This window comes from Ostrea edulis, chromosome 8 (genome assembly GCF_947568905.1).
Source record: "Ostrea edulis chromosome 8, xbOstEdul1.1, whole genome shotgun sequence".
Lineage (NCBI taxonomy): Eukaryota > Metazoa > Mollusca > Bivalvia > Ostreida > Ostreidae > Ostrea > Ostrea edulis.
The window spans coordinates 4,693,760-4,716,505 of NC_079171.1; the positions used below are offsets into that span (position 1 = coordinate 4,693,760).

At 36.5% G+C, this 22,746-nt stretch overlaps 3 protein-coding genes across 3 annotated transcripts; 1 reads left to right on the forward strand and 2 right to left on the reverse strand.

The window, feature by feature from the left end:
* Positions 1-4,367: 4,367 nt before the first annotated feature.
* Positions 4,368-8,628, reverse strand: LOC130046265 (uncharacterized). Its single transcript, XM_056147969.1, has 6 exons — positions 7,507-8,628; positions 6,870-6,986; positions 6,579-6,695; positions 6,070-6,186; positions 5,832-5,876; positions 4,368-5,683 (listed from the first exon to the last, which is right to left on the reverse strand). Exons 1-6 carry the CDS (start codon positions 7,940-7,942, stop codon positions 5,343-5,345), a joined length of 1,173 nt encoding a protein of 390 aa, XP_056003944.1. The 5' UTR covers positions 7,943-8,628; the 3' UTR covers positions 4,368-5,342.
* On the forward strand, positions 6,900-11,249 carry LOC130049837 (uncharacterized). Its single transcript, XM_056147970.1, has 5 exons — positions 6,900-6,976; positions 9,739-9,831; positions 9,984-10,040; positions 10,436-10,582; positions 10,786-11,249. The coding sequence occupies exons 2-5, from the start codon at positions 9,782-9,784 to the stop codon at positions 11,018-11,020; spliced, it is 489 nt and encodes a 162-aa protein (XP_056003945.1). The 5' UTR covers positions 6,900-6,976; positions 9,739-9,781; the 3' UTR covers positions 11,021-11,249.
* Positions 11,250-15,861: 4,612 nt separating this feature from the next.
* Positions 15,862-17,519, reverse strand: LOC125672940 (uncharacterized). The gene is made up of 2 exons (XM_048909143.2): positions 16,660-17,519; positions 15,862-16,576 (listed from the first exon to the last, which is right to left on the reverse strand). The coding sequence occupies exons 1-2, from the start codon at positions 17,517-17,519 to the stop codon at positions 15,862-15,864; spliced, it is 1,575 nt and encodes a 524-aa protein (XP_048765100.2).
* Between the last annotated feature and the right edge of the window lie 5,227 nt (positions 17,520-22,746).

Genomic DNA, 22,746 nt, shown 5'->3' on the forward strand with positions numbered 1-22,746 from the left:
CGAATAGGGGGTTGTTACTCCATTCTAATTGAAGAATGTCTCTCGAAACAATGTGAAAGTTGTGTGGTACTTTTGTAGGATCTGAGAGCATTTGAAAAAAATTTTCGGCTTCCGATTCGTGAATGAACACGGATTGTTGCATGCCCAACCTCTGACCAAATTTCCCCCAAAAGCTATTCAGACAAAGTTTCGCTAAACATCGCAAACCGGGATTTTTTTTTAATTTTTTCATACTCTAATTGGATACCTTCGTTTTCTTTGTATTCCCTAATGTATTTTCTTTTGGTCTCTTCCGTGTCGCATTCGGCCGGAAATCCGGAAGCCTCCTGTTTTATTTTTAAAAACATGTTCACATACTGAGCGAATAATCCCCCCTCACACGACTCGACATCGTATTTGGAAGACTCGGCAAAATGATAAACTTAATAGATTTTCAAGATTTCGTACCCTTTTGACGTTGCCATTTGAATTTCAGGAGTACACCACGTGCCCGTGATGGATCTCTCTTCAACAGAGCATGTACATTCATTTTGATTTTCACTGTCTGCACACGTTTTACAAAGTGGGAACTTCAATTTTCCATTCGAATTGTATGGAAGTACGGGATGATAAAGTTTTCTAGGGGGGAGAATTTTTATTTTAGCCAGTCCAAAATATTGCGACAAGTCCTGAAAATCGTCCGTTATGATGGTCGGATGGCCGACGGGATACCGACAATACTTGTTGGTCCAGGGATAGAGACTGGTAAAATCGAAATATTGGATTGTTTCGTCTTCTGCAGCTTTATAATGCAGTTTGATGGCATTGGTGCGACCACCGAAAAAACTGTCACGTGGGTCGAGTCTGTCTTGGAGATCTAGGGTGGACACGAATTGTTGCAAAGCTACATTCTTCTCCAATTGAAATTTAAATTGATGCTCCCACACAATGACCAATTTGTATCCCAGATTTTTCAATTCCTTTTCTCTGTGTTTGGTCATGTCGTACAATTCTTTGATGGTCTGATTGGTAGACGGGTGTTTGATGGTATTCCTATCGTCTGGGAAACAGTTGGGACAACCGTGGAATACACAACCTGTACCAAAATGAACAATATCAATCCTCAATACATTCGTAATTAAGTCCAGGTACGCCGCCGCCCCCCCCCCCCCCCTCCAGTTTAGGGGGAAAACGGGGGGGCAAAGGTTAAAATAATAAGCTCTTACCATAGAATTCATAAATGGTTCCGTTTCCGCCAGGAATCTTGACAAACCCGTCACATCTGTAATTGGTCCCTGGCACTTGGAATTCACCACCGTTGAGAGCGTGGGAAATGACAATGGGGTTACCCCGCTGACGACTTTTTTCCATCAACCACTCCAGCCACTGGATGGAAATTTTGCTGTAATTGTCGCGCTTCGTGTATCCTTGAGATGGTACTACTGCCACGGGACTTTTGAAATGTCGTTTTCCTATCTGTACATTGTCGTCCTTTCTTAAATCGACGAGAGACGTCCAAGAATCACCGAGATGGACCCCCTCTAAACTCTTATGATGACGAATGTCGTACAAATCCGATTCACCATCTTTGGTGATTTCTATTTTACTTTTTCCCTTCAAAAAGAGCGACTTGAATATCACCATGCAGACACTTGCAATGGTGACAAAATCAAAGGGGTCGACTCCACCCGAGCTCGTTTTCTTGATGATTCCGTTTGCTTGAACCGTTTCCTCTGTTAGAGTTGTCACCTTGATCACCAAGTTTCTAAATTCTAGACACCCCCGCCTCAATATATCAACGTCCGAGCGACAATATTGCAACATTTCTTCTCGAAAGTTAAAGGTTTCGTCTCGTTTCGTTGCATGCCATTCGGCAAGCTTTTTCCGCTCCCCGGCCGACATGAAATCGTATCCGTAGTACTTCAACTCTGGATACGGCCCCACGTAGTTTTGATTGGCTTTAGTATTAAATAAATGGGGAAAGTATCCCTTACAGAGTTCCTGTAGACCGAAGGCATCTGGTATTTTGGCAAGCTTCATGGGCAGGAAATTGAGGGAATCCACAAAAGTCAAATTTAATTTGTGCGCAATGTGCATGTACATGATTTTAGAACCGTTGTAAATGATCTTGCTAGGTCGAATAGAGTGACGGTCTATGAGCACTTCTAAAACCGGATACAAGTCGAAACTTTTGGCATTGTGGGCAATCAAGATCGAATTTTTACAATGTTCACTGGTGACGAAAGCACAGAACTGCTCGGCGGCGTTGTCGCCAGAAAACACCACTTCCCTTTTTCCACAAGTGTCGGGACAAGGGGGGTTCACATATTCACCTTTATGGGTTCGGGAGCATTGCTCACACCGTGTTCCGCAGTAACTACAGGAGGCGCCCTCCACCAGTTCCCTTTTCTCACATATGTGACAGGTGGTCTGCAGCACGGCAAAGTTGACTTTGTGTTGTTGTAGACCACAGGACGGATCACGACAGTTCTGACAGAGTCTACAGTCTACACACTGGCGTTCTTTTTTGACACATTGGTCGCATCTGATGCAAGACGGTCGATACCCTTGCTCGCAATGAAAGATGTCCTCTTGACGCGTCTCAAAATCGTAGAAAATAAAATTTTTGTCTCTTTTTTCTAAATCACATCCACACGGTTTTTGATAACAATGATGTTCTCCTATTTGATATTCTAGACAGTTAGGGCACTGCCATTCTTGACAAACGTGCAAGTCGGGAGAGCGTTTACAGCAATGTAGAATGACCCTACATTTTTTACATTGGTGAAACAGTTCGCAAGGAGGAGGATAACTCTCTTTCTTGACGACTCTTTGTTTTTTATGACGTTTAAAACACGCCACGGAACGACAGACCCGTCCACAGGTTCGACAACCTATTTGGACATTTGTTTCTGGACAGTGGTCATGTAAGCAAACCTCACACGAGGTGGTACACGTGTGTTTGGATTTATCATTATACGGTTTTAAACAAGTATGGCAAAAATACGATGCCTTAAAAAAGCCTTGTATGCTGGCAATCCCGTGCCAGTGTTTTTCAGTTTCTGTGTCCACGTGATATAAATACAGACGTGGCTTGTCCTCGTCCTCCGTCACCCTGACAAATTTATTCCCTACTCTTGAGGACACAACGTTGATACAGACACCAAGTAAGGTTTCGAATGGTTCGATGTCGTTCAAACCTAAATATCTGTCAGTAGGAACTCCGGCTCTTTCACACAGCCACATCGCCAACTCCGTTTGCATTTTTTTTCTCGAGGTTTTCAAGATATTGTTGTAATAGGATCGAGTAACAGTACGGTGCTTGATGATATGGTCGAACATTGTTCCGGCATCTTTCCCCACTAAATTTGTCCACGTAACAGCATCTACTTTTTCACACGTTTTCAGGTAACAGAGACCAATGGAAATGGCCATACATACGTTGTTATCATTTTGTACGTGAAAAAGCGATCTCTTTCTTTCTACGCTATTTTTAGGACCAAAGAGAGACGTGATGGGTAATTTTCTAGGGTTACCTCCCCCTTTGGGCAAATCGATGGACCCTATGGTGATCAACAGATTTTCGTCCACGGACAAGCTTTCGTTCGAATTAAGTACTTTGGTGATCTCGGACAGGACGACATCTGCATTCAGATTTTCCCAGGATTGTAGCGGCACGACGATCGGATTGTTTAAACTCGAATGACTGATGACCACCCTTCCCAGATCCGCATCGTGACCCCGGGCCTCTGACAACAGGTCGTCGAACATATCGTGCAACTTGTTATGTATATCTAACAATTTATCCCCCTTCCACTGCTCGTTAAATTTGACCTTAAACGTGGTGTCGCGGGCCAAGTTTTTCTTAAATGTTCGAGTGTCTCTCTTCCAAATGAAATAGGGTTTTTCTAATGGGTCCTCGGAACTCCCCCCACCCCCCGACTGCCCACTCGTAGAGGGTTGATCGCCATCCTCTTGGGATGGTCTAATTTTTTTAGTTGGGGATTCCATCTCGGAAAGAACCTCCTGCCATAAGTCATCGATGTGCTTTTCCTACTGGAGCTCCCTTAATCTGTTCTCGACCTCGGCATCACCAGTAAGACCATTAACTGTAGCAAACAACTGCACGGTGTCTGGGTCATTCAAGGAGTCCAGGATTTCTTTTAATAAACCGCTGTCTGCCATCTCTTAATTACAAAAAAAAATATATATATAAATTTATATCCATGTCAAAGGACAAAAGGTATATTAATAAACATGGCTAGTTATTTGTTAAATGAAATTGAAAAACCAGTAAAACATTATTTTTACAGACAGCAGCGTAATGTCACAATTATCGGAATATCCATTTCGAACTTGAGTACATTAATAAAATATAGAAGGCAATATAGAAAGAATACTTTTTTATTAACAAAAATCCTGTAACAAAAATTTTAAGTATTTCCTAATACTTAACAAATTTTCAAAGAAATGACATTAGGTAAAAACAATGTTAAGAAATATACTGGCTTATTGACAAAAATATCTATAAATAGACATTAACATGCTTAATATCAAACTGTGCAAACTTATTCTTTAAACCCAGTTGCTAACCAAAAGAATTTCTAGCTAAACAAATGTTCAAAAATATTTAAAACCTGCATTGTTATTAACAGCATTATATCACAGGTAGATAATATTAAGCATAATACTCTATAACTATTGGATATTAAATATTATTATATAGAAATATGTGCTGCAACAATTAACCCTAATGTCATAACTTATACATCACAATCATAATAAGCAAATGATCAATGTTAAGTGTAAATCACATTTATCAGTTAAAATCAATTTAAACATCATTTTACATCAATTGCACATCCCAAAAATAACCAAATGATCACTGTCATATGTAAATTATAATAATCAGCAAATAAAGGCAGGACTTTAAATTTTCCTTTGATCAGTATTCAAGTAAAATACAAACTGTCGCATAAAATAAAAAAAAAAAAATAAAAAATACAAAAACATTAAAAGCAACCATAGGAAAAACTAACGAGTCAATGTCCTTAAACAATACCGTTGCTCTGTACTACATGTACATTCATTAAAAAAAGTAAAATGTCATCAAATTGTTATGTCATTAACAAATCTGTTTTGTAATAAAAGGAAAAATAATGGAACTTAAACAGTTCAAAAAGTCCCAAACTTTATGCTTTTTCCAATTCCAAAAAAATCTGTCATAAAAAATGCACAACTTTAAACTGATTACACATTCATAAAACTGTTTACTGTTATCATTTTCAAAACTTGTACACTACACAGTCATTAAAAAGTTCAAAACGTAGTAATATCATCCCTTTGAAAAACTAGTAAAGAAATTACAGGCTAAGTCTCTTTGCGACACTTTTAGCCCTGGTACGTTGTGAAATAGGTTCATCGTCATCATCACCAAGGAGAGGTCGAGTTACTGAAACTACTGTGTTGGGGGTTGACGCCGATAAACTGCTGGGGGTGGTAGCAATGGAAGATGGTGTGTGCAATAAATGCATTCTTATCTGCTCTACAGTTTCACGAGTGCACGGTGTTGAAGGTGGTGATGGTGTTCTAGGAAGATGGTTGACTTGCCTTCTACAGCAGCATTTTATTTTCGAAAGCAAAAGATGCCTTATCACAATCAGAATAATGGCAAGTGTTGTGACAACTGCCCAGGCAAAAACACCTATTAAAAGTTAGAACAAGTAATTACAATTAACACTTTCATCAATGCATCAAACACAACATACAAATACAACAAGTAATTATCAAAAAAAAAAATCTGTTCAGTTCATTCTCATGGATAATTAACATCAGTAGGGTTTCAAACTGACCTGCGGTCCCAGGCACGTCAAATTCTTCGGTAGATAATTGTAACCCTGGAATTTAAAAACACAAAACATTAGCCCAAAAATCATAATTGTGATAATCGTAATAGTCTCAACAAAGAATTTGCATGTCTACACAAGAATTTAACAATAAAGCTTTACAATTCATTTCTAAAAGAAATTGAAATTGGCTTAACATGTATGATATCTATTTATTAACATTTTTCAACAAAAGCAGTCCTACCTCGAGTTGTACTTTTCAATGACGCTGGCCCAATCCAAGCCCTCCCTTGTGTTCTTGCTGATGAAGTGGATGGTATTGTAGAAGTGGCCAACATCTTGGACTCTTCAGTAGGCATATCTGCAATACATTTTTTTTTTTACACAGAGGTGGTGACTATTTTGGGGTTTTGTTTTCCTGGTAAGAAAAATACTACTTTGCTTTTTAATCTTTCAATAATATTTCTGAATTATACTCTTGTTAAATTGTTGTGTAAAACTACTGAGTCAACCTAGTTCAATTAAGGTTATCCATCCCTCAGGTGTCAGAAATTGAAAATGCTCTTTTCCATTATCAATTTATATGTTGATCAAGATTCGCAGTTGATATAGATATGTATTCTGGTGGATAATTGATAATCATTCAATCAGAACATAATAGAAAACATTTTTTTTTTTAATTTCATCATTATCTTATATATGTATGAGTTACCCCGCCTTGCTGAGGGATATATAACGTTAAAGCAGTCCTACCTCGAGTTTTACTTTTCAATGACGCTGGCCCAATCCAAGCCCTCCCTTGTGTATTTGCTGATGAAGTGGATGGCACTGTAAAGATGGCCAACATCTTGGACTCTTCAGTAGGCATATCTGCAATACATTTTTTTTTTACACAGAGGTGGTGACTATTTTGGGGTTTTTTTTTTCCTGGTAAGAAAAAAATACTACTTTGCTTTTTAATCTTTCAATAATATTTCTGAATTATACTCTTGTTAAATTGTGTAAAACTACCAAGTCAACCTAGTTCAACAAATGCAGTCCTACCTTGAGTTGTACTTTTCAATGACGCTGGCCCAATCCAAGCCCTCCCTTGTGTATTTGCTGATGAAGTGGATGGTATTGTAGTGGTGGCCAACATCTTGGACTCTTCAGTAGGCATATCTGCAATACATTTTTAAAAGGAGCGGTGATTATTTTTTTTTAGGGGATCTACAACAAAAAACAAAATGTTTACTTTCAGTTTCACTGTACACCCTCTAACAAAGGGAACGTTTCAAACTTCCGATTTCACATTCCCTGTATGTACCCCGAACCCGATCATACGAGTACTTATTTTAGATACCAGTCACAGTTAGAACTGAAAACACGAGTTATTAATTTGTTCTTGATATTTACAGAAACGTTCTAAGAATCAGTTAAGACTAAATTACATAATTAAATACCAATACACAAGTTGTACAAACGTAAACATTCCATAGTAAAAGACGCAGTGATTTGATTGGTTTATGAAAATATCACGTGGTCCTATTTTTCTCACGATACATCATTCGTTAAAAACCCCCTCCTCTTCTAGCAAATCACCACAACAACGACAAACAACGACTTGTCGTTCAAAAAATGATATATTAAGTGGTCAAATACACGTTAATTTGAAATAATGAAAACCCTAAGTACTACTTACTGAATACACTGGCACATTGATGTCCCCTAATGTCCCGCACTACTGGAAAGTCAGTAAGGGACTCCCACTTTCTGTTGACCACAATATCGATAGTACACATAGGGACGCGAATTTCACGGATTTGGGTTCTGGCACGATTAAGGAAAACACTGACACAATTGTTCTTGTAAGTTTTACACGTTACAACTCCACGTTTGTTCAGACATCTTGGACACTGCGCAACATCCATAATTTTAGCAAAAGTATAAAAATCTTGAAGTGTCATCATCACTATTGCAGCACATATCACACATGCTGTAGTTCGTCCCTCCATTTTCCATTTGATAAAAAAGTCGCATGAGCTAAATTGATCATGTGACGGAGGATTCGCGGGTATTTCCATCAGCAACGCAACCTTTACACTTTTCATCAATTCATACCATATTTTTTTCGACATCCCATTAATCTTTTCTTTGTCTCATTTACTAAATGAGTTATTAGATTTATCTTATAATTCATTAATTTATTTTATATCAAATATTACAACGGGATTGGGCACAGTTTATAAAAACTTAATTCACCCTCTCCCTACATGTTGAACAAAAAATACAATATCATTCATTGGAATAAAAAATCTCTGGATCCGCCACTGTTATTGCAAATATGGAAACTCTGATTATTCTAATTATTCTTTTTTTTATTCAAATGTGTCAGTCACTCGACTTTAAGTAATTGGTTTTACAAAGTAGCGTTTAAAATGACTCTTTGATGTTTATTATACGAGTACAATACAAGCGGGCATGGTTATCTTTTTCAACTTCATCAGTAAATCGTCCTATTGAACTTGATTTTTTTTTAATAATCTGATTAATTTACAACCATTCGTAAGAAAAAAAGTAAAAAAGATATATTTCTACATGACAGGAGTTTTGCTGTGATTTTGCAGGTCTTATATTTACAAACGTTTAAAAATAATTTTTTAAAAATCGTCCCCTGGGCCCCAACCAGGGCTGATCATACCCCTTGCATAAAACCCGGACGGCGCCCACTCTAACCGTAGCTTCAAATTCCGGAGCTGCCCCCCTGGTTTGAAAGACGGTTCCGAAATTATATAACAAATCATTAGGACATTTTTGTATGAGACAAGTGTGTGTCATAAATCTCACACATTCAGTCACACCACCATTTTTACGCATGTTGGTGACCCTTTAAATATCATATATAATAAATGTGTTTTATAATCAAATTATTTTGATTGTTTATTCTCCCTACTCAGTACTGGCGCTGGCTGAGAATAGCCCTCATGTACATTTCAAGCTGATACAATGATATAATGACAGACAAGAGTCTCCAGTTTCCCCAACCATATATAGAAATGAGCATGATTCTGATCCTGTCTCCATGAAATTGTTCGGTTTTTCCCCCCCTAAAGTTAGTAAACTAATTGTTAGTAATTCGTGTAGGAATTAATGATTATATAATATACAGCGGAAATACAATGATTGATGTTGTTCCATAATTACATTCATAATACATATATATTTTGTGTAAAATTAATCAGTAAGCTGAGATCATTAACCGAGTTAATTATTGAGGCCACGTAAATAAGTGGGACACTTCCTGCTGCAATGTTTGCGCAGGTATTGGACAACCGGGCGGTATTTTTCAAACGTGACTAAAAGGGGTGCAGATGATAAATACGATCAATAGGGGCACTTCTCGGTCATTACTCAACCAACCAATTATAGTGTTACGAAATTAGAGTTAAGAAACTCCAAAGACCCAATCATCATCCATAACGTCCACCCGAAATTATATATAAATGGAGTTTGCAAACAGAAATTATCATTGACAAAAAATCTGATCATGGCAGAAAAGTTTCTTGACATTCTGTAAGTAGAACAATTTTTAAAAAATATTTTTTTACTTAATATATATATATATATATATATATATATATATATGGGAGGTCATATCTTGGCCGAATGGGCTAATGTGCTGAGTTGACAGTCTTGCTAGGCGGAGGGTGCCAGGTCGCTGGTTCGACCCCGGGTTGGAGCGTAAAATTTCAGTACATAGTTGTGAATATTTAGTGCTCTATATATTAATTATTTGAATTTCACATGTATCTTTCAGTATATATTACATAGTTTGAGGTTTTTTTTCTAAGCTTGATGGGTGAAGAACTAGAAATGGAATTTTTTTGAATTCAGTATGGGTCTGATTTACAGTATTTATTTTTTCTCCTGACAGCGACTCCACAAATTCAGCAAATTCATTCGAGGAGTTCGAACAAATGTGGTTGAAGATGAGTGAAGAGTTGGAAATGGAAGGCCTGCCAAAGCGGTGAGTTTAACAGCTTTTATAAGAGTTATCTTTCTTTGGCTTGATATGCCTACTTTCATGTAGTGCTTTGTTTCACGTTATATAGATAATATACATTATAAATATTAATGTTTTAATTGGAATCAGAAAGTGTGTTATATATTCTTTTAAAGGCCTTCCACTCCTACCCCCGAAAGTACAAGTCAAACCGAGACAATTCTACTTAAAAGGTATATATAAACATTAATTTTAGACTTGAAATGATTTTAGAACCATAAATTTTCCAATCATTTTAGTGTAATGTTACACCTTTTAACAATTTTTATTATATTTAGTAAATTTTAAACAGATAACGAGTATTTTCTCCCTCCTTTTAACAATTTTTATTATATTTAGTAAATTTTAAACAGATAACGAGTATTTTCTCCCTCTATCTCTTCAAAGTATTAAATCTCCAAGTTTCTCGTTTCTTCTTAACATTTTATATACGTAGAATTGGAATGATGTACATCAATGTTTTATTTGGTGCCAAAGACTAACTGCTTTTTATGAAGTAAAATTAAATTTATGTTCAAACTAAATTATCGAAGTACAAAGGAAAGTAATCCTCTCCATATCTCTTTAGACCTGAGAGCCAGCACAACTGCGGCACCTCAGCCAGTTACATGTACTCGCCGGCCATGGATTCAAACTGGCGGTTAGCAACCGTGATTGACGAGGAACCTTTGGACAGTTTCGAAAACTGTGAGAATTCCATCCTTACTACTTTCCGGTAAACATAAACATTTTATTTATACTTTGTTTATTATTATAATGTTTGAATTAGAGAAAATTTTAAAAAAAAATTAAATATCATAAAATTTAAATATTATGCATATTAACATCATCTCTAATCTGGGGAAAAGGAACTAATATAAAATATCTTGAATTGATTTTTTTTATTGCAACATGTCATTTTTATCCTGTTTATTGTAGACGAAAAAATCCTGAGAAATATAATTTGTTGGAAAAGAGGTTGAGGGAGCCGTTAGCAGAACAATTTAAATTACTCCGAGATTTGAGCGACCGCGTTTCAAAGGACTTGGAACAAATGAACATTATTGTTAATTATTTGGAGGACCAGTTGGCTCCCGTGACACCAAAGAAAAAGAGAGTGAAATTCACAACTTGTGATATTGACATTAACAATAACGTCAATACCATACTATGAATTGTGTAAAACTGTAAATATCCATTGAGATTTGTTTGATATTTTATATACTGATTGACAATTTCTTATTGTTAATCAGTTCATAATTTAATAAGAAAAAAAAGTAACGTTATAGAGGGCAGCTTTTATTGTACAAGTAGATGGAATTTTACTTTTTATGTCTTCAAAATATCCATAAATGTGTTCATAATTTCGTGGTAAATATGATAATAAAATATTACTTACTCAATTGAATTGGATCTTTTGATTGCAAGTAATGGTTGTGCATAGAATCTTAAAACTTGGCCTTTTTATAGCAGACAAAAAAAGATATTGTTAGATCCCTCCCTTGACTGTTGCTATGTGAATTAAGGTGACCCTGATAGTAGATATTTATGGTATCATCCTTCAACTGTTGCTATATGAACTAAGGTGACCCTGACAATAGATATTTATGGTATCATCCTTCGACTGTTGCTATGTGAATTAATCCTTTAAGTGTTGCTAATCACCTCCTCACCTACCCTTGACTGTGGACTCACCCTTGGACTGTGGACTCACCCTCTGACTGTAGACTCCCCTTTGACTGTATACTCCCCCTTGACTGTATACTCCCCTTTGACTGTATACTCCCCCTTGACTGTATACTCCCCCTTGACTGTGTACTCACCCCTGACCTCAATGACCTATGTGGGGAAAAACCCATGACGTCATCTTGACTGTATACTGACTGTGTACTGTCCCCCTTACTACTAATCCACGAAAATTGGTCCCCACGAATTTAAATAATTCTTCAGTATACACGAAACGATCTGTAATTGCACCTGTTTACATATTCATAACTACCTGATGACGCTAGAAAATTGAAAACAAAAGGTATGGTCGGACAGTTTTATTTTCCACCTTCACAGCCTAAATTATACAGAAGTAACACATGAAATTTTATATTTAGTATAATAAGTTGAATGCTAAACTTAACGCATCACCCACCCACTCCCTATCAGCGCTTTCGCCTCCTTGAAACCTACTGTTCTATTAAATCCCCAAACACATCAAAACCGTGGCACATGTAGCTATCTGTAACCTTTTGACGTGCGTGTCAGACACGGCCAGTAATATACACAAGTGTAAATATGTCAATCAGCTAATTTCTGAGCACGGAAAACTCCATTTAAAACTCGTTACATTTACTACGTTAAAAAAAATTATACGTAAAAAAAAGAAATAAAGATCGCAAATGCATTATAACGATGTTATTCTTTATGCAACCCAAACCCCGAATGTCGTCAGGTGTCAACGACAGGTGAAGAAGTCGGGTATGGTTCACACTGCGGTCAATTACCCGAGCTCCATGGGGACACAGTTGGGGAATGTCTGTAAAAGAAATGTTGAGGATCAAGATTTCGACTTGCTAAAATTGTAATATGTAAGTCCTATGTGTTCTAATTATCATTGCCATTACATAGATAATATTTTTATCTGCAATGAAGATTAAATATAATTTTTCCGGAATTATCAATCTTTTCCCGTCAAACTTTATTATTACAGTAAAAAGTCACTTCATATTAACTTGTACAATTATGTTTCGTTAAATCTTTCATTCGACCAATACGTACCTCGAAGGTTGATTGTATGTTGCTGAACGTTTTGCTTGAGAATTTTTCACTCATATGGAGACGTCACCAAGACTGGTGAAGGGCTTCAAATTTAGGCCTATGCTCGGCGCTTATGGCCATTGAGCAGTGAGGGTTCTTTAGCGTGCCACACCTACTGTGACACGGGTCACCCATTTTTAAGGTAATCTCCGAAGACCCGTGACATTCACGCCTGATGCCAAGCGTTTGGCGATGGAACTGACACTACGTGTTTTAACGATTTGGGTCTGCAATTTTCCGGAGTAAACTCAGGTGACCTATTGCAATTGGTTGTCGTCCGTCGTCGTCCGTTAACAATTGAACATTTTTAACTTCTTCTTAATAACTACCTGTCCAATTCTTTTCAAATTTGGTATGAAGTATCATTGGGACAAGGGGGATCTAAATTGTAAATTTCAGGAATTCAGCATCCCTGGGGCTCTAGGGGCGGGGCAAAAACTTCCCAAAATTGAAAATTTTTCAAAACTTTTCTTCTCAAGAACCACACACATGTAAGAAAAATTAAATACATAGTGACGTAGAGCAGGAAGGCCTGAACCAAAATTGTAAATTTCATGATCCCCGGAGTAGGGGTCAAACTTGTTATATGGTGTTTATGTGTAAAACGCTTAATTGATATCTTCTTTAGTGCTACTGATACTGAATTGAAAATAAATAGATATTTAGAAAGAACAGGTAGTCCTTTACGCAGCTAGGTTAAGGGCTTCCATAGTTAAATGCACAATAATCATGGGGTGAAATTGCACCTCAAATTAACAGGTATCATTACACTAGTTACGGTTAACTACCCATATGTTGACTGTGATTGAGCTACCGTAAATTCCCCTCATGGTAATTTCCCGTTGACGTCACTTAAATATCACGTAACACTTTATTTTTGGGAAACAGCAAGAGGCCCTACTTGTGAACAAAAGTTCAGTTTCATGCGGGTAACCAGCTGAATTTATGTTGATATACTCAGAAAAAAATAAAAATCTTTAACATGAAAAGTGTTGGGAGCAAATGCATACTCGAACTAACCATGCTGTAATTTAACAACATATCAACAGTCATCAGCGAATTACCGGGGTTGTCCACATTTTCATATATATCATACTGTAATGTGTCAAGGGGGTTCGTACCCGGTTGATTCCAGGATCTGGGGTTTTGAATTAATTCAACAAGTAAATAATTTTCCTCTGTAAAAATGATTGAACAAAATGATACAGTTTTCCTCTCTAAAGTGATTTAAATATATAACTACTGGTCTGCAAATATATACAAATAAGACCCTTCCCTTACTTAGGGGAAAATCACACTTGGTCGGTCTATATTACTACTTTATGAGTTTATACACCTCTAGATAGAGATATGCCTTATTCAGGCAGTAACAACTATCTAAGAGGTAAGCCCTAGCCGAATAAAGGTGGTCCAACTCCAGAAGCAGCAGTTACTGTGTTAATGCCTTATTCAGGACGGACAGTGAACTGCTAACCTCTGAAGCCTTACACCTTCCCTAACCGAGGAAGAATGACAAATAAATAGGCGAACCTCCAGGAGGTCAACCTCTAAAATGCTAGCCACTACTGTGGTCAGACTCCAAACAAATGGTCCTATATAACAAAGAAGTGTGGCAAGCCTCCAATATTAGGCAATCCACCTGACCAAGCTAACCATTATAATGCTTCTTCTTCCTCCGCTTGGCTTATAAGAACCTTACTGACTGGCTGCAGCTGTATATATACCCTCTGTGGGTCACATGATCAGCAACAGTTTCTAGATCACCCGCTGCTAGCTAATTGTGTATCAGCCATAGTTAAGTTTCTAGATCACCGTTTCTGTAGGCCTCTTGCAACATTGAAAAACATGAAATCATTATAATACTATGCTGCCCCGGTAATGACGACAAAACTCGGCAGCTAGTTTACGGACTTTATTTTCATCAATAAGATCGCCGTAAGAACTACAACAAACACAAGAAACACTAATAAATGCTAACATTCATTTATACACAAACGCACACAGACTCAATGACTGAATAAATTCACGAATTCACTGTTACAGACTGCAGAACATACCAAAATAAAGGCTGAGGATATTCGAAATGAATAATGAATATGAGCTTCTAAAGAAGTGAATTTATGTATACATCGCATATCAGTATGCATATCCTTGACAAAATAATAAGCAACATAATTATAAACTTACATCAAGGTGCTTGACTGACTTTCTAGACAGTTTGCTCGATCACATGTGGAAACAAAGAAGCGTGCAAATTTTGCGCCGTTTTATACAAAGAACGGTAACTCTAAATCAGAATAATACACAAGCTAGGAAAGATAACTCTTGACATTCCACTACACTCCTCGCCAGATATTGTAAAATATCTCCACTATCACAAATCACAAATCAATTATTCCTACAAGGCATTCAAAACTAGTATAAATTGGTCTGACAGACAAAAATTGCATGCGCAATAAAAGGACGGTTTGACAAATGACTAGGACAAGTATAATAATGGATTGACTAGAATACAACATATGCTATCCTAATACTACACTAAGTACAAAAATGTACATAATAATAATGTTAACTGACTAGAACTGTAAGTTGCAGACTAAACCTTGAAAGTTACTTTAACAAGAGAATGAGTTCAGATATGGGACGCACTAGATTTGTTGGTTTCCCATCCTTGACCATGCGAACTTCCACCGCACGAACATTACCGTCATCCTTGGAAGGAAAGACACGAAGGATTAAGGCCAAGGGCCACTGGTTTCTACAAGTTGTGGAATCGCGTACTAGGACTACATCCCCTGGTTTCAAATTTTCTCGCTGCTGGTTCCATTTTCTTCGAGCTTGGAGACCACTCAGATATTCTCCCTTCCATCGTTTCCAGAACATGTTGGATAACATACATACACGTTTCCATCCAGTTGTGTACAAGTTCTTTATATCATCATCCAAATCAGGTATAGGGTCAAACCCAGTCTTTTGAGTTAGCAGCATGGCTGGACTAATGATGACTGGATTGTCAGGATCCGTTGATATTGGAGTCACAGGTCGAGAGTTGATTATGGCTGACACTTCGTACATGAACGTGTGAAGGACTTCATGGGTAAGTTGACCCTTGTGTTGAAGCAGCATTGCGTCAAGGATCTTGCGGGCCATACCTATCATTCTTTCCCAAGAACCCCCCATATGTGAAGCATGAGGAGGGTTAAACTTTCAGATTGTTCCCGATTTATGGAGAAAATCCTGTACTTGTCCTTGCTCTACATATACACCATCTACTCTCAGAGCATCCAAAGCTCCAACAAAGTTCGTTCCGCGATCTGAACAGAACTCCTTCACTGACCCTCGTATACATACAAAACGCCGTAAGGCATTAATAAGGGCAGAGCTGCTCATCTCGTCTATGAGTTCAATATGCAGTGCTCGTATGGCCATGCAGGTGAACAAGATTGCCCATCTTTTTCTATGTGCAAGGCCACCTCTTGTCTTGCGGGCTACAACTTCCCATGGTCCAAATGTATCAACACCTACAATGGAAAATGGTGGTCCAGTGGAGGTGCGTTCAAAAGGTAAGTTGCCCATTATCTGTTCTTGAATCTTACCACATAGTCGTTTGCATGTAACACAGTGGTTGATAACTGAGGAAACCAGTCGTTTGGCTCCTGTAATCCAGTAGCCATTACTCCTGATGGTCGCTTCTGTAAACAATTTTCCCTGATGTTTGACCTCTTCATGGTAATGTGAGACCAGAAGCCTTGACAAATAAGACTTCTTTGGAAGCAGAACTGGATTTTTCAGCTCCACTGGTAGGTCACTCTGATTGAGGCGTCCACCCACTCGCAACAACCCAGAATCATCTAGATATGGATTCAGATGTATAAGTGGACTTTCTTTGGGCAGTGTTCTATGTTTTGTAGACACTGTATTTCTGGCGAGTATGCATCTCTCTGAACCATTTTTATGATAAACTCTCTAGTTTGCTCCCATATTTTTCTTAAGGAAGGTACGAACTTCTTGAAGGCCCTTCCTGCTCTCTTTAACACAGTGATGGCACTTATCAACCTTTGCCAGCTGGAGAATTTTTCAAACTTAGATAACATCTGTCTTGATAATTCCTCTGTGGAAGTTTTGGTAGTTTTGATGCATGGTCTTACTTCACAATCACTATCTGGATCAAACAGCTGGAAACTACCTGGCCTTGCACATTGATGATCATCATCATTTTCGCTAAGAGGGGGTCCCTGAATCCAAATACCTTCTATCAATTCCTTAACGCTGGGGACGCCCCTAGTCCCAACATCAGCGGGGTTCCGAAATGTTGAGATGTACCTCCACTGTTCAGGATGTGAGCGCCCATGAATGATCGCTACTCGGTTGCTCACATATGTATAGAAGCGTCTGGTGTTGTTGTTTAAGTACCCTAAAACAACTTTACTGTCTGTGAAATACTTAACATTTTCCATTGGAATATCTAAGTTCTGTCCAATGATGTCTCCTATCTCAGTAGCCAGGACTGCGGCACATAACTCCAGGCGCGGAATCGTGTGTCCAAGTAAAGGTGCAAGCTTTGTTTTGCCTAAGATGAAGCCGTATTTTCCAGTTTCAGAGTCCTTAACAAAGGCAACTGCTGCTATTGCCTTCTCAGAGGCATCTGAATAGATATGTATCTCAGGTTTATCAACCTTGCTAAGGGAACCAGGCATGAACATTCGTGGGACACTAAAACGACTAAGGCTGTGCAGAGATTGTCTCCAGTTTTCCCAATCATGTCGGTAAGTATCGGGTAAGTCATCGTCCCATGCAGCATCTGTACTGCAATTGCTCCTGGCCAATATTCTCCCTGTGATTACTAAGGGTGCTATAAAACCCATTGGGTCAAATAAGCTGTTCAAGGTAGACAGGAGTCCTCTCTGGGTGAATGGTTTGTCTTCTAATTGGTTGTTGAAGGTAAAGGTGTCTGATCCCATGACAAACCAAGGCTCTGCTGTGTTGGTAAAGCATCTGATCCAATGCTGACTTGAGTCAAGCTTTTCTCCAAGTCCTGAGTGGGAAATGCATTCATAACTGCTACACTGTTAGATGCGATCTTGTGTAATCTAATGTTCCCTTGCTCCTTCAATACTTGCTGAGTTTCCTTCACCAGCTCGATAGCTTCATCTATGGTTGGAACAGAAACCAGTCCATCATCGACATAGAAGTTCCTTTCAACGAAATCCCTAACATCTCTGTCACCGTTTTCTACTGCCTTACGTAATCCATACGTAGCTACAGCTGGTGATGGAGTATTGCCGAACACATGCACTCGCATGCGGTAGTCTATCAGCTCATCCTCTGGGTTGTTGTTGCGATACCATAAGAATCGGAGGAAATCCCGGTGCTCTTCCTTTACATAAAATGAATAGAACATTTGTTCTATGTCAGCTATCACTGCAATCTGATCTCTACGGAAACGAAGCAAGACTCCGAGCAGACTATTTGTTAAGTTAGGACCGGTCAACAAGACACTGTTAAGCGATATTCCCTGGTACACCACTGACGAGTCAAAAACACCTCGAATCTTATCGGGCTTCTTAGGATGGTATACCCCGAAGAGTGGCAGGTACCAGCATTCCTTGCCTTCTGAAATTGGTGGTGCGACTTCTGCTGCTCCTTTATCTATAACACCCTTCATAAAGGTAACCATATGGTCTCGCTTAGTTGGATTTTACGGATACAGATAATGCATTTATCTTTAATCAAAGGCTTCCTTTCAGAGGAATAACAAGTTCAGTTTGCATTTCAGCTGGATTGGTCCATCGTTGACCTACTTTTTGAGAAAATAGGTCAAACTGTTTTCCCAGGCTTTTTTTTCATTATGGATACATATATTGCACTGATATATAGTCAAAGGCCTCCTCTAAGAGGAATACAACTTCAGTTTGCATTTCAACAGGATTGGTTCATCCTGACCTACTTTTGGACTAAAAATAGGTAAGTTTTTTGAGGGATTTTTTCATAACAGATACAGATAATGCCCCGATATTTAGTCAAAGGCTTCCTCTTGGAGGAAAACAAGTGCAGTTAACATTTCAGCTGGATTGTACCCTAGGGGTAAGAGTAGGTCCAACAGTTTTGCAGATTGTTTTGGTATGTTCTCAGATATTGCTCTGAAATTTAATCACAGCCCCCCTTTCAGAGAAATACATAATCAGTTCACATTTCAACTTAATTGGTGCACCATGACCTACTTTAGGGCTAAAAGTAGATCAAATGGTTTCCTGGACTTTTTATCATCATAAATAGATATTGCACCAACATTTTGTCACAACCTCACTCTCAGTGAAAATTTAATGCACTGAAGGAAATACCTAGTAAATGACACTAGTCAGGCTAGTAGGTCGGTAAATTTGCCTAGTAATCAATCTCATTACTGAGATAGAAAGTAGGTTTACTGTCCGAAGTCTATCGGGGGCATCAAATTACGCTCGGTCAGCAGCAGTTCCCGCCATCCAGAATATACCGCCTTCAAAGACAAAGAACTGATAAGAATTTGACCAGTTGCGTGACTTTCACCCACGGATGCAGACGTGTTGTTTTTGGTGAGTATTATTAGAATTAGTTAATGAATCTGAGTTGTTTTTTTTTTTTTTTTTTTTTTTTTTTTCCACATATATCAGTCTTTAATTTCAAAATACATTACTATTTCGGGGTAAAGTCTCCGCAGAGACCCCCTTATAATCTTTACCTAGGGTGCCAGGGGCCCCTTGGATTAGATGTATATAGGCATACATATACATATATATAAATTTATCATATAAATTTCTACATATAGAAAACACAAACATATATGCATACATACAAACACACACACATATAATATACTGTTATATAACAAAATTTATTAACATGTTATGGCAAAAAAGGTTCTTATTTTAACGGAAAAACCAACAACACAACAATATAATTATGTACATAAAGAACCTGAAACTGCCATATGCGGGGTTACCAATTCAAAAGTTCATATCACAACCCCCATGGCAGCACTATAGGAGGACAGGACCCCTCCTCATAGTGGGAACTTTTTGCAAAATACCAGTATATAAAAGGTTTATTACAAAATTTTATTTGATATAGAAATATAGTTGTTTGTAATCAATTCAAATTGTTCAAAATAAACTCACATTGTAACATAGTTAAAAATGTGCATAGACAGATATTTGTCAGGTTTCATATTATAAAAAGTCATACCTGCAAAGGTGTATAAATTACAATTTGTCTTTAATTGCTTTCATAACTTTAGCATATTTTTTATCCTGAATTTTTGTGTACACTTCTGTATAAAAATTCAATTTACTTTTTATGTGGTTACATATTTCTTGAGGTTTTTCGTCTTTGTTATCTAATCTACAATACATTTTATACTTGTATATTTTACAGGCAATAAGAGATATTATGCTATTCAAAAAGAATGTCTTTTCATTGTTTTCATAGTAAAATCCTATCACAATTGTTTTCCACGATATATCAAATTTTAAAATTTGTTTAACAATGTCCCATATATGAGAAACATTTTTACATTTTAAGATAAGATGTTCATTGTTTTCTTTAGCATCTCTGCAAAAGACACAAAAATCATTTTCTACTATCTTCCATTTCTTCAGCAATTCTCTGTTACACAATAGATTATTTAATAATTTATAATTAAATTCTGATATACTTCTGTCTCTTATGGATAAGATTTTTTGTTCATAAATAGATTTCCAAGCCGTTTTTGTTATTTCAAAAACCTTTCCGTAATATGTTTGGTGTAATGGAGGTATAAATTTTTCATGACAAAGAATTTCGTAAATCAACTTTGAATTGATATCACACACTTTAACATGTCCTTTACATAATAAATCGTATGATGTACTCCCATGAAAAATGTTTTCGTATCGTATATTTGAATATTCATAACTTTTGAAGGTTTTTGTTATAACTGTTTTTATAATCATATATTCACACATCCAGTTTTTTTTACATATAAGTTTGTCATCAAACCATTCCAAAGGTTTTATGCCATTTTCATTTACAATATCATTCAAAAATTTAAAACCGCTCCTCAGCCAATTATGAAAAAATATTGGCTTGTTTTTGTACATAAAATTTTTATTACACCACAACGGTTCTTTCAATAATGCATTCAGATAAAATTGTTTTTTATTTTTTTTTACATTCGTTGAAAAATACAAGCATTTCCTTGTAGAATAGAGGAAAATGTTCCATTATTTGATAATCATTTGATTTCGTAATATTTGTTTTACATAGATATTCAAAATCAAAGTCTCTTTCTTTGCACAAACTATCTACAAAAAAGAATAGAGAGTTTCTCTCGCTTGAAATCCTGTTTATCCAAGATACTTTTATGGATTTTAATTTCAAAGATACATCGACAATTCCAATGCCTCCCTTTAGGACATTTCCAATCTGTGTATTTCTTTTAATTCTATCTCTTTTGTTCCATATATAGTTATATAACAAACTTTGAAATTTCTTAATTACTTCTTCATTTGGAAAGCTCAGAACTGATCCAACATATATAATCTTTGATATTGCTAGGCTATTGATGACACAAACTTTACCAAAAATGGTTAGTTTTCTTTTTTTCCATGATTCAAACAGTTTTTCTAAGTCATCTACAATTTTTGTCCAATTGTTTTTATAACATATTTCTTTGTTGTGTCCTATATAAATTCCAAGAGTTTTTATGCTATCATTGTTTACGTTAACATTTCTAATTTGTTTATAATGATATTTGTGAGGACCCGTTAATATACATTCTGTTTTTGACATATTTAAATACATACCCGAAACATTGCTGAATTTTGCTATGACTTTTAAAGAATGTTCTAGAGAGGTTTCATCTTTAAGAGGAAGAGTACAATCATCTGCATGTTGTATAATCTTAATACTGTTAGTCATTCCTGGTTTTTGAAATCCATTAATATTTGAATTCGATCTAATATTTACCGCTAATATTTCTATAACAAAAAGAAATAATATTGCAGAGATGGGACATCCTTGTCTTATACCTCTCTGCATATTGCATGTTTTGGACATCCATCCATTATTTTTTATTTTAAATATAGGTTTATTGTATAGTATGTTGACCCATTTGAGAAAGTTTTCGCCAAAGTTAAATTTTTTAAGAACTTTCGTCATGAAGTTCCATTCCACAGAGTCGAACGCTTTTTGGAAATCAAGAAATAACATTATTGATTCTATATCATTTTCTTCACAATATTCAAAAATATCAATAATTAACCTTGCATTCAGAGCTATATTTCTCCCTTTTATATAAGCTGATTGATTAACATGTATTGCTTTATCCAACACTTTTTGTAGTCTATTAGCTAAAAGAAAAGCTATTATTTTATAATCAGTATTTGTAAGACTAATAGGCCTATAATTGTTAAGACTCTGCGGGTCTCCTTTTTTAAATAAGAGAGTAATTAAAGATAGTCTTTGTGAATATGTCATTGTATACTTTTGGAAGATCTCTTGAAGAGTGCAATAATAATGTTGTTTTATGTTTTCCCAGAAAGTTTGATAGAATTCACACGGTAATCCATCAGATCCGGGTGATTTATTTTTTTTCATAATGAATACTGTTTCTGTACATTCTGATAGTGAGGGAAGGGTGTCTAATTCATTTTTTTCTTCATCATTTAGACTATATTCTAATTGTATATTACTTAAATATTCATTCACTTTATTATCATTTTCATTATTTGATGTATACAATTTTTCATAAAAATTGCATGTAGAATCTAATATTTCATCTTCATCAAAAACTGTACCTTTTTCATTTTTTAATGATTTTATCACATTTGATATTTGTCGTCTCTTTTCTAAATTTAAAAAATAAGAGGTATTTCTTTCTCCCTCTTCAATCCATTTTGCCCTTGATCTTACCTGTGCACCTTTTGCCTTTTTGTTTATTAATTCTGTCAATTCATTTTCTAATTTTCTTTTTCTATTCATATCTATTTTTTCATATGGCAAGTCTTCTATCTTACTTATTTCTCCTTGAATAGAATTTATTTTGTTTTTGTAAGATTTAGATATATTTTTCGATAA

Coding starts and splice junctions, on each gene's coding strand:
- LOC130046265 (XM_056147969.1), bottom strand. CDS start 7,942: ATGTCGAAAAAAATATGGTATGAATTGATGAAAAGTGTAAAGGTTGCG. Junction 6,696..6,869: donor ATTGAAAAGTACAACTCAAG/GTAGGACTGCAT, acceptor AATGTATTGCAG/ATATGCCTACTGAAGAGTCC. Junction 6,187..6,578: donor ATTGAAAAGTAAAACTCGAG/GTAGGACTGCTT, acceptor AATGTATTGCAG/ATATGCCTACTGAAGAGTCC.
- LOC125672940 (XM_048909143.2), bottom strand. CDS start 17,519: ATGGGTTTTATAGCACCCTTAGTAATCACAGGGAGAATATTGGCCAGG. Junction 16,577..16,659: donor GCAGGAAGGGCCTTCAAGAA/GTTCGTACCTTC, acceptor CATACTCGCCAG/AAATACAGTGTCTACAAAAC.
- LOC130049837 (XM_056147970.1), top strand. CDS start 9,782: ATGTGGTTGAAGATGAGTGAAGAGTTGGAAATGGAAGGCCTGCCAAAG. Junction 9,832..9,983: donor ATGGAAGGCCTGCCAAAGCG/GTGAGTTTAACA, acceptor ATTCTTTTAAAG/GCCTTCCACTCCTACCCCCG. Junction 10,583..10,785: donor TCCATCCTTACTACTTTCCG/GTAAACATAAAC, acceptor TGTTTATTGTAG/ACGAAAAAATCCTGAGAAAT.